The sequence below is a fragment of the Sander lucioperca genome, chromosome 4 (assembly GCF_008315115.2).
Source record: "Sander lucioperca isolate FBNREF2018 chromosome 4, SLUC_FBN_1.2, whole genome shotgun sequence".
Classification (NCBI taxonomy): domain Eukaryota; kingdom Metazoa; phylum Chordata; class Actinopteri; order Perciformes; family Percidae; genus Sander; species Sander lucioperca.
The window spans coordinates 30,764,811-30,777,143 of record NC_050176.1 but is presented as its reverse complement, the minus strand read 5'-3'; the positions used below and the strand labels follow the sequence as shown (position 1 = coordinate 30,777,143).

At 38.4% G+C, this 12,333-nt stretch overlaps 1 protein-coding gene across 1 annotated transcript; it reads left to right on the top strand.

The window, feature by feature from the left end:
* Nucleotides 1-9,181: 9,181 nt before the first annotated feature.
* On the top strand, nt 9,182-11,490 carry slc25a4 (solute carrier family 25 member 4). The gene is made up of 4 exons (XM_031276822.2): nt 9,182-9,447; nt 10,137-10,623; nt 10,722-10,862; nt 10,972-11,490. Exons 1-4 carry the CDS (start codon nt 9,337-9,339, stop codon nt 11,127-11,129), a joined length of 897 nt encoding a protein of 298 aa, XP_031132682.1. The 5' UTR covers nt 9,182-9,336; the 3' UTR covers nt 11,130-11,490.
* The last annotated feature ends 843 nt before the right edge of the window (nt 11,491-12,333 follow it).

The window sequence follows — 12,333 nt, the reverse complement described above, 5'->3', positions numbered from 1 at the left end:
CTCATTAACTGTTTGTACACAAGTTATGAGTTCTTCATAGGAGTTATAATTGTTGACTTAAATAAACACATATCTGCTTACAGCTACATCATATTGTTATAAACCATACATTAGGTGTTTATACACTGCTTGTAAGGGGGTTTTCACTGAATGGTTACTCCAAAATTATATATTATATTGCCAAAATACAGATAATGACAGTGAGTTTGCATTACGGTAGAGTTTATTTGCAGGGATTGTATTGATTAATTGATGTTTGCATTTTTACTATATAATTTATGCAATGTATGTATACGTATACTATAATGTGGCATTGTGTGTGTGCTGTGTTGGGACAAGTATTGCTGCATCCCAAACTGCCATGATGATGGGGTAGTGAACATTTCCGTTGTTGACCAGTGAAAGCTTGTAGAGCAGCTGTACAAACCTGAGCTTAAGTCCTGAGTCCAAGCTTCACTCTGGGAGGGGAAGGAAGGAAGAGGGAGGAGAAACACGTGTGTGATGGAGGTGGAGGGGTGGGGGGTTAACTGATGGCCATAGAGAGGCATAAGAGTCAGAGCAGAGGGTGGTCATCCGGCACGGTCACTTAGCCAAGGCCTAGCGTGCCCCGAGCAGCCGTCGCTTATTGACCCGCTGACAGGAGCTCCGGACATCGAGGAGCTTCGCCCCACACAGAAAGGTCACAGGGTCAATCAGCCCTCTCTCGGCCATCAAATCAGGAATGGACGCAAATGCAGCGACTTATCCCCCAATCAAAGGGTCAGTGATGCATTGTCAGGCACACAAGCACAACATACACACACACACACACAGCAAAACAAATTGATTTATCAAAGGTGTTAAGGCTTTTTTAGACTAATCTACTTTTAAGGTTTTCAGATCTTCTTACACTGTGTTTCAACAGAGAGAAGACAATTATGAAGACATTACATTTGGCTGAATGTGTGTGACATTTAGATGGTGTTTTTGAAATAATTAATTCACAGAGGGTGTAAATGTGAAGGACAGAATAGAATAGAATAGAAATGTGATGCTAAAGTTTCCACTCAACTTTGGTGAAGTCAAAATATCTGAAGAACAAAATCACACTCTGGGTTAATAACTATTTTATTAGTAATTATCAAACTGTTAATATTAAAAGTATTTTTCATACCTAACTTGGGAAACAATAATCTGGGTCTGCAACTAACAATTATTTTAATTAGTGATTAATTGGTCTTTATTTAAAGTGCTCATATTATGCTTTTTGGCTTTTCCCCTTTCCTTTATTGTGTTATATATCTTTTTTGTGAACGTTATAGGTTTACAAAGTGAAAAAGCCCAAAGTCCACCCCAAAGGGACTTACCATCTCCAACAGAAAACACTGTTCACAAACTGCTCCAAACAGCTCTATTGTAGTCCACCCTTTACTTCTGTGACTAACGTGCGTCACTTTGTAACACACTTTATAATGCTCGCCTAGCTGCTAGCATGGCACGCCCTCATACTCTGCTTCTGACTGGCTAGTCGTCCTTACCTAGGTACTGCGCATGTGCGACTCCCAACAAAGATGGTACAGAAGTGAGATGTCTCACTCTGTAGCTAAAATAGAGAGCTCAACACACAGGTTGAAAAGAGGAGCTGCAGCAATGTGCAGTACAACAAAAATATGGCATTTTCTGAAAATTAAACCACATAAACCTATTCTGGTACAACCTCTAAATACAATTATGAACCTGAAAATGAGCATAATATGAGCACTTTAAATTCATTTAAATTTACTATTAATTAAATTAATAGATCATTAAAATGCCCTTCACACACAAAAAAGGGACATCTTCAAATTGCTCAACTAACAGTCAAAACAGTCAAATCTAATCTAAAATCTAAAATGTATGGCATACCTCCTCGGCGGAACTATTTCCTGGGGGACTTGAATTCTCTGATGATCAATAATTGACAAATTGTTTCAGGTATGTCTCATTCTGGAAATAAATCATAACACTTAAGATAAATAGAGTGGCATACATTTTGCTCTCTTGTGAGTGGACTTATTTCACTTGAAATAAGTTACTTTCAGGTTGTACTTTAAAAATCCTTTATATCTATCACATAATGTCTGTTATATAAAACTGCAACATAATTTACAATGTCTAGAGCCTTCCTGTGTATAATTGGGTGAAGTCATCTTAGTGTTTAATGGTTTTTACTCTGAATACAAGATGAACATAAAAGATGTGCTCTCCAAAAGGAAGAACAACCTCTCTACAACATAATGTGCATGATAAAACCAATACATTTACATACTAGCACTATCACACAATAGAGACACTACAGGTTAAACTCTTAACAAGCTGTGTGACAAAGTCTTCCTCATTACAAACTTATTTCACAGCTAAAATGACCCCACTAATTTGGGACTAAGGGCTGTTAAGAGGGTTCGAAATCCATTTTAAATGGATTTGAGGTTTGAAGAGGTTGTTGTCTTTCTGAGCAGAAAGAAGAATGGATGAATGAAGTTCACACACTTAGGTGAGAGGGACCTTCATCTTGAGGGTGCTACAAATATATTACTCCTCTGAATTAATTAGTTTGTCTTGAGCGACCGCTGGTCTAAATGGAATTCTTTTATTGTGAGCAAGAGATGAGTGCGGCTATTTAAAATTTTCTACACTTTTGTGTAAAGAAAACAAGGTAAAGGAAGGTAAAAGGGGACAGAAACGTCATAGCAAAGAACTGAGTTTTTGTTCGTGCTTCACGTTGTGTTGTGGGGGTTGGCTGCATTTACATTTGTGCACCTTAGGATACACAGGATGTATTATGGAACAATGATTCTTACGACAGTTTGGCTCAAGGCTAATTAAAGCACCGTCCTATCGAGAACAGGGAATTTAGGCAAAGATGAATTATCAGAGAAGGCCCAAAACTTCTAAAACAGGGGCATAAAAAATAAGTTTGAGGTTAAATAACAAAATGCAGAAATAATAAATGGAAATAACATGTCTGAGTTTATCTTATCACATACACTCTCCTCTATTTGGACTAACCCTAATCATACTTATCCTACAGCCTTCCTAAAACCTGAAAATGGACTGTGAGCAAAGTTTACTTTGTCTAATTTATCCAATTTAGGGAAGCTAATCTGTGAAGGGGCTGTCCCAACATCACAGCTGAAGAATAAACATTGTGACAGTGACAGAGTCTATGCAGTACATTATTTTCATACACATATCTTAAGTGTCCTAAGTCAGATGTAATGCTGTGTTGACTGAGTAATTAATAAGAAAGTGTACAAAGATTTAATAAGGGAAGTAAAAGTGTTTTTAGGGTATAATAAGATATAAAAGGTATATTACACGTGCGGGCGTAGATATGATGCATCAAACTAGCTAAAGTAGGTAGTGTCGGGGGAGATTCGTACAGAAATAGAATAGAATACAGTAAATATGAATTAGTGCAGTAACAAGGAAACCCAAGATTCCCCAAATTATAGATTAGCTGTTACATTTGTTACACTGTCCCTCATACAAGGATGAAACAAAGTATCACCGGTGAAAGACAAACCTTAAGTCCCCATAGGAAGTGCAACACAGTAACTAATATGGTAAATGCTCACATTAAAAAAAATATAAAGAAGAAAATATATAAGAATATAGGCTATAAGTTAGACTAACAGTAAATAAACAGCTACTTAGAGCGTTGTTAGCAACACATTAGCCTCAGACAGCTAGTATATTAGCTAGCTTGAATAGTAATAAACTAATCACAGAAAAACTAAACAATCACAAAACAAATCTGATTCCCCGTCATTTTTTTTCATCACTGATAGGTGTAGTGTCGCAAAATTAATAGTCAGAGCATTGCATTGTGGGACATGCAATGACCACTACTATTTCGTTATATAGTGAAAATGTTAAAGGCACTACATGTAGAATAAATCATACACTCAGAATTTGGACAATCAAAAAAAAAAAAATAGTGAAAATAGTGAATATAGTGCACTATATAGTAAATAAGGAGTGATTTAAGACACAGCCTATGGATGTGAGTGTAGTGTAGTTTATGTACACCATACAACTAAGATGTCTAGCAAATAGTCCATGATATCCCTATTAGTTCTTTGTTGCTTGGATTAAAATGTGTTTTCACAATTTCCCATTTGGAGACGTTTGTCAAATCTGGCCACTAAAGTGAAGTCTTTGTTTGGTGTGCTGAAACCATCACTTCCACTCTGTTACCAGTTTTGTTATTAAGAAATATGCAGTGTAGCCAATGGCAAAAACTGTCTATGAATTCAGATTTTCTAGTCATACTGGGGACTTACTGGTATGTTTAGACCAGCATTCTGCTCTGTGCTGAGCCTTGCCAGACCACACGTTGTTAGTATATATTTTTTAGATGATAACCATACAAGGACAACTGTTGGTGAGTTTCAAAAACAGTCATGTCACTCACACATTATCACGGCCAAACAGCAATAACCCCCCCCCCCCTCCGCCTTACACTCATCTTTCTCTTTCCATATTTCCATCTCAGCACCAGATTTGCCCTCATATTCTCCTCCAGTCTTCAGTTTCACCCCACCCCTCTTTCTCATGAACCTCGCTCCTTCTGCCTCTGTGTCTCTCACCCTCCACCCCCACTCCCGCCATGTCCATTCCTTCGTCCCCCACTGACTGTGTGTCTCCAGGTCTTCCTGATTGGTCATGGGGATTTCTCCTCGTTCTCCACAGCTGTGTGTTTATTTATGTGTGTGTGTGTGTGTGTGTGTGTGTGATTGTCCACCTTGGCTGCTCTGCCGTGGGCACTGCCCTGACTGTGGGTGAGAAAACATCAGCTGCATTACGCTGTCTCTTTTGTTGTTGCTTTTACACACAGGCTCAAAAACATGTGCTTTTCACTCATATAGTCATCCTCTTTAAGGTTAATGAAAACAGGACAACAGCCAATAGTGGTACCAAAGAGAAGAAGAGGGGAAACACTTAAATAATCTTCCCCCTGAGCCCTGGAGAGCTCAGTCTCTAAGTCTGCTCAGGGATACTTAGTGTGCATCCCAGCCTGTCTGTTTGATTTTAAACAGAAGACCCACGGGGTCGAGCATTGTGAGGGAATAAACAGCCAACATGATCTTCTTTGAGGAAGGAACTGAGCTTTTGTTGACCCATAGCCCTGTTGTTATGTGCTGGATAATGCGGCTTGTATTATTGAATATATCACAAACACAATGTAATATGTAGTATTACTTCCTCCACTACATCCTCCATTGTTCTGCATAATTGTTAAGATTGTGGTGTTATTTCTTTTAAAAGGCCAAGGCTGGCATTATTCTATATTTGTCTTATTGTCAACCAATGCAATGAGAAACCAAACCAGTATTGTTTGTGTATCTGTGCCATAGAGCTCCATTGTGGGCTTAAAACAATTACAAACACACCAGCCACACCTTTGCACTGGGTGACATGTTCCTTCATTAAAAGTTTATTTTCAGTCCCACATGCATGCATCATCCTGTTGTCATAAATACTCACTAGAGCAATAATTTTGCATTAATCGGCAGGGGAAAATAGTCCTCAGCAAATGCACTATTTACTTTTGTCTGAGTAATATTTCCTAAAAAACTACAGTGACCAGCTGTTTTAGAAAATTAGTCAGCCTTTAAAAAAAGTGAAACTATAAATTTGTGAGCCATTTTTAAATATTTATGTATTCAGTAGGAACCAACGTGCTTGGTTAGACACACTTACAGATTGTTGGTTTGGGTCTTTAAATGGGATTTGTTGACAATAACAAAATATACTGTAGAATAACATTAGCCTTAGTGATACAGCAACTAAGATAGACAAAATCATAAAAAATTATATAATAGTAAGTAAATGTATGGTTCAAAATTTTATTGTAAGGTGTCATACAAATCTGTGCTGCATCAAAGTAAACCTACTAAACTTAACTAATCTCATTGTATCTTATCTTTCTGAGCTCTTATTTCCCATTTACAACTAAATGGCTGGTTTTCTAATTTATTTATTTGACTTTGTTTATAAAAGAATACAATCCTAATCAGAAATTCAGTCTGAATCACATGCTGGAGTCAGAAGCAACCAGTGGGCCCATGCTGGTGAGCTTTGACCCTAATATTTCTGGTTTTAACCCTGTCTGACACTCATAATCTCCATTATCTTTGAGTCTCTACTGGTCTAAGGTCTAAGACGGTAGGGGACCAGAGGAATAAAAAGATGCTCATTACAGTTGCTTCTTAACAGATAAAATCAGTGACTGTATTGGTGTTGGAGCTGTGCGTAACGGCTTTGCGTGTGTGCATGTTTATGTGTGTGGCGGGGGTGGGGGGTGGGGGGGGTCTAACTGTCTGACACCTGCAGCTCTTCATACTCAAAATGCAAATCCATGCCCAAACCCCCTCCACGACCCCTCCTTCAATCTCCGAGATCCAAGGTTACTCAGCAACGACTTTCGCAAATCTAGATCAGATTTAAATAATAGTACAAAAAGAGTTTCAACAGCACTAAACAAGGAGTTGAGTAATATGAGAAGCACATTTTCTATAGGTCAACATACTCTGCCAAGTCTACTCCAACCTATGCAAATGGTTACGAGATACTACCATTTAGATGAGAATTATACATGAGCAGCACTTGTTGAGTTTTACAAAAAAAGTCCTTTTTGGAAATAATAGAAGAGGGACATTTGCTGAAACTCCCTCAATCATACAAACAGGGATGACAATCCAGAGAACTTAAGAAGTAGTTTACTTTTACGTTGCCATAAAAAGATTGCTAGAGGTATAAATAACTGTAAACTTAAACAATGGCATACAACCAGGCAATCCCTGACAGATCAGAATGAAGATGCTTTAGAGGAGAAAGATGTGAATTGGATAAGTCTATGTACTGTGAAACTGCCAAAAAATATGACTTTTGCTCGCCAAAAAGCAGGTGCAAGCCCCTGTGTCAGCAAGCATCTGCCTAACTCAAGTGTTGAAGTGAACAAGATGCTGAATCCCTAACCCGCTCTAAGGTTGCAGCTGAGCCTGACCTCTGACCTGGCTGGTGGGGGCTACTTAAGAATATTTCCCTGTGGGAAACAAGTAAAGTGGTGCATTATTTGTATTGTTATGAGTGGAGAGTGGAGTAAATGAGGAAAAGCACCTGTTTCACTGGGTACCACACTAGCACTCTAGGGATGCTAGTGATGTCCTGTAAAGTCACCCAGCTCTCTAGTGCCACCCACTGACTATTAGACAGCACAACACCATGGAGATGGGAAAGTAGAACCACAATCAAAGAAAGCTTTTAATAAGCAATTACCCCAGTTTACTTTGTAAGTTTACACCACTCAGTCTCAGTGTTTTTCCCCATCATGTTAGCGACAGAAACTTGATTAATAGTGCAAAAAAAAATCTATAAAAACACAATTAGAATTGTTTCATAAGAATTAGTGGGGTGATTCCTGATAAAAGAGAACAGGAGTGTAGGCCTATTAGTTGTTCCATATCATAATTAAGATAAGATAAACCTTTATTGATCTTAAGTTGTTAAAAATGAAGTTGTTACAGCAGCACAAAGACGGCAACGGATAACAGGGGAAAGTAAGAGAATAAATAATAAAGAGGTATATATATATATATATAAAAACTAAACTAAGAATATAAGAAAAACAAATAGAAAAACTATACAATAACATATGGAGACAAACATTGCAATTGTAACTGTATTAGTATCAATGTGATATTTGTAAGTGATATTTATAAGAATTGTATAATTATAATTATCGTTATTATTGAGGTTTTATCAGTGGATATTAGGAAACATCTTGAAACTGTGTAAGTTTTCCTTTGGATGACTAGTCAAGCAGCGCCACCAAGTGGTCATGAGTGGCAGTTACAGTCCTGAGAAGAAAACCGAGGGTGAAACCTCAAAAACTTTACTGAAGTATCGTATTTGAGATATTCTTGAGTTTCATATTTTTCATCTTACAATTGACACTGCTATAATGAAAATGAAACATTTTAAGACGAATTTTGTTTGTAAAGATTATATTAAATAAATAAAGAAAGAATACATTTTTAAAATGTTTATTATTGTAAAATCGTTACTGAGCTTCTCGCCACCAGGAAATTTGCAACATTGTTTATATTTCATAGAAAATTGAACGCCGTAGCCCACGTTTAGTTATTACATGAATGGAGTAGCCTTGGAATCAAACCACACCGCTGAATGTCTAAAGTCTCTTCAGCCAACTTGGCTTCGTTTTAGGATCATATTGCTTATGTGCACGAGACACATACAGTATGTCCCCCACTTGTCAAGTTAGCCAGAATTACATTTCCGGTACGATTTTACGCAACAAAATTGACTAAAACCATGTTGTTGCTTTATGGTGGCAACTTATTTTGAAAGACAAACTGTCTTTTCCGCTCTTACTTTCTTCCTATCTCGAGTTCACTTGACGCGGGTTTTCAACAGGTGCCAAAAATGAATGTGCAGCAAAACTGTCAGTAAGCCGAGTGGAAAATAACAGTCTTAAATAAAATAGAATTAGAGCAAGTTGTGGGTTTTGATTTAACGGAATGCTTTATTTCCTTATTTTCCTTTTAGTACGCCATCCATCTGACCTCTGACCTAGAATAAACAGGTTGTATTCAACCTCTCAACCTGAAGTGACATCCCCCTTGGTCTAATGAAATGTGGGTTTTAATTTGTGATTGCCTTTAGTAGTCTTAAAGCATGTTTATATGTGAAAATAATGAGATAAAGGAAATCACTGTTCGCAAGTCTCTGTATTTGTCAGGGTCATATACACCTATGCTGTATAATCTTAAAACTGGTCTATACTCTGTAGAATGACTGTAAAAAGTTCACCACAGTTGGTCCCATTCAGGATACACTATATAGAACTCCTTTCTTTATGTAAAGGCTTCTGGAAACTCATTTGACCCATAAGTGTATGTTTGGATTATGGATGAAAAGGCTGGACCAGCAGGGATGAAGGTAACATACTTTACTCTGATTAGGATTAGATTAGATTACAAATAAATACATGTTTTAATCATAATCAAATTACACATATTGTGTCCTTTAAACGTCCCCGGCTTGGCCTATCTTGATTTCAGGAAACATGGCGCACGTCTTGAACTTCAACCTCGGATATTTATTCAGTCTCGTTAATCTGTTTGCCAAAACGCAAATCCATCACTCCAAATTCTCGCGATATATGGCGCCGTTATATAAGGACACATTGGGGGTGCCTCGTCCACTTTGAGGGGCGTTGGGTTTCCTTGAGGACCTTGGTGAAGTTGGGAAAAGTCAGGGGTCTCATATCTGCACAAGAAAGATCCAACCATGTCGGACGCGGTGGTCAGTTTCCTGAAGGACTTTTTGGCCGGTGGCGTTGCCGCTGCCATCTCCAAAACAGCTGTCGCTCCCATTGAGAGAGTCAAATTGTTGCTGCAGGTAAACTAATTGAACCAAATGTTGCCCAAAGCATGGCTTCATGTTCATACTTTTGTGCGTAAAGTGTGCGTAAATGTTGGGTTACTGATAAACCAATCGCTAAAATGTAAATTTGGAATAGGTTTTTGTGGACAAAAAGTCCAACTGTGCTATGGTCTGGTTCCTATGGTCTGGTGCGTAATGTCAAGGGGCACGTGAGAGGTCCTGCGTCAATGTGGAGATGGTTTTACGCACTGCACTTTGTAATGTTGCTGCTATGATGGCGATGGTGACGAGGCCTCCTAATTTGTGTCAATAAAATGGACATAATAGTAGTTTGTGAGCTATTGGTACGTTTATTAAGTGTATTATTACTCCAATATAACAGATGTTCGCACTAATATTTAGTGAAATTGAATTGCTAAATTTAACTTGAACTATGTAATTTAATACACAGCGGATTCTCAAGTGACAGGAGTGTGCATGTAGACTGGTAGGCCTACAGCTACACAAAGCAATGCCTGACCGACTAAGATTAAGTAAATCCAAGAAGTTTTCAAAATTGGAATAAGCTACAAAACAGTATATTTTTTTCGTTAATAGAACATGAGACATGACAACGTTCCTTTACACAAAATGTTATAAGATAATTATTTACATTTAAGGTAGTTAATGTGTCTTTTTAATGTTTTTATTATCTTCACTTGTAGGTCCAGCATGCCAGCAAACAGATTACCGCAGAGATGCAGTACAAGGGCATCATGGACTGTGTGGTAAGGATCCCAAAGGAGCAGGGCTTTATTTCCTTCTGGAGAGGCAACCTGGCCAACGTGATCCGTTACTTCCCCACCCAAGCCCTCAACTTCGCCTTCAAAGATAAGTACAAGAAGATCTTCCTTGGTGGTGTGGATCAAAAAACACAATTCTGGCGTTACTTCGCTGGTAATCTCGCATCTGGCGGTGCCGCTGGTGCGACTTCGCTCTGCTTCGTCTACCCTCTGGACTTCGCCAGAACAAGACTCGCTGCCGACATCGGCAAGGGCGCGGCTGAGAGAGAGTTCACCGGTCTTGGAAACTGCCTCACCAAGATCTTCAAAACCGATGGCATCAAGGGTCTTTACCTCGGATTCAACGTGTCAGTGCAGGGCATTATCATCTACAGAGCGGCCTACTTCGGATGCTTCGACACAGCTAAAGGTGCGCACATCTGGTCGACCTGATTTTATTGTTTTTAATGTAGTATGTGCATTTAGTTTTTCATGACGAGCGGGTGACTTAACTCCTCCCTCATACAGGTATGCTGCCAGATCCCAAGAACACTCACATCGTCATCACCTGGATGATCGCCCAGACTGTCACTGCTGCAGCTGGTATTGTCTCATACCCCTTCGACACCGTCAGACGTCGTATGATGATGCAGTCTGGACGCAAAGGAGGTGAGCGTCACTCATGCTTGTGGAATCATGTCCTTATAGTGATGGATTTGCATTTTACGCATGCATCTATGGGCATTGTGCTTCACTATTCATGTCTCCATTTCCACAGCTGACATCATGTACACGGGCACAATCGACTGCTGGAAGAAGATCCTTAAGGATGAGGGAGGAAAAGCCTTCTTCAAGGGTGCCTGGTCCAACGTGATCAGAGGCATGGGTGGTGCCTTTGTGTTGGTGCTGTACGACGAGATCAAGAAGTACACATAATAAACTTTCTAATCTCCCAGTCCCCAAGGAAACCCTTCACTTGGTTTAAGTCTTAATTATTGCGATAGAGTGATAACAGCTTGTGGTGAATTACAATGTGGGCATGTACAGGTAGGTATGTATACTTAACCTGGGTTAACATGCCTCCTCATAAATCTGTATATATCCCATCTACAACGCACAAACAGTCTTTTAAGCCAGTGTTTCAGTGGAGATGTTGTGATGATGCAAAAGATGATGTCACTACCTGTCATATATCAGAGTCAAGTTTGTACAGCAGTTGCTAAGGCCCATGTGTTATGTTGTGAACACTCTGACCCATGTATCCCACTTCACACATTATTTTATTAAGAATAAAGATGTATTAATCTCATAGTTCATTATTTTGGATGCATGTTCTGTTGTAGTGGCAACATGTCATCTGCAGTTAAATAGGCCTTTTGTTTCTTGTTTTTTTTTTTTTTTTTTACAGCAGACCTTTTGACTCATTGTAAGACAAAAATGTATTTTTCACACCTGCTTTTCCTACTGTGACATGTCAAATGTCTTCAGTAAAAAAAATATTAAGAACACATGCAGTTAAAATACAGTAATTAGGATTCTGCCAAAATATCCACAATCTTTATATTGGAAAACATCCAGTAACTGTACCCTGATTTTCACTTGTGGTAGATTTCTTGGTAAAGATCTGTCGTCTGCACTGTTGACAACCAATATCAAGCATATGATATCAACCATAAAGTAGCTGAGAGGTTTGTACCACAGCATTTTTGGTTTTGTAAAGAACCTATAATAAAATAATGTGTAAAATATTCAAGTACCACAGAAATATATTGAGTAGTTTCATGTACAACCACTCCCCTAACCAATAAAGCTATTGTTTGTACCAATTGTAGCATGTGCTCAATTGGTACAAGTATGTTTTAGAAGGGATTAGAAAAAAAATTCTTTCCACCATTGCGCTCTTTAAAGTTGTAAAATAGCAAACTGCTGGAACCAGCAGCTTTACTTTATAAGCAACAGAATAAACAAAACACCCAAATAATATTTCAAATATATATTTTTAATTGTTTAAAAACATAACTCTCTAGCGCATCGTCAATTGTACAAATATGAGAAAAGGGGGCAAACAAAAACATTGCACATATAATGGAAACGTCACTCACTGAAACAATGAATTGTTATTTCAACACGGCTGTTGACA

What these genes read in the sequence shown, in the direction of transcription:
- slc25a4 (XM_031276822.2), top strand. Translation starts at nt 9,337, where the DNA reads ATGTCGGACGCGGTGGTCAGTTTCCTGAAGGACTTTTTGGCCGGTGGC. An exon ending in ATGCTTCGACACAGCTAAAG is followed by an intron (nt 10,624 to 10,721) that starts GTGCGCACATCT and finishes TCCCTCATACAG; the next exon opens with GTATGCTGCCAGATCCCAAG. An exon ending in GCAGTCTGGACGCAAAGGAG is followed by an intron (nt 10,863 to 10,971) that starts GTGAGCGTCACT and finishes CCATTTCCACAG; the next exon opens with CTGACATCATGTACACGGGC.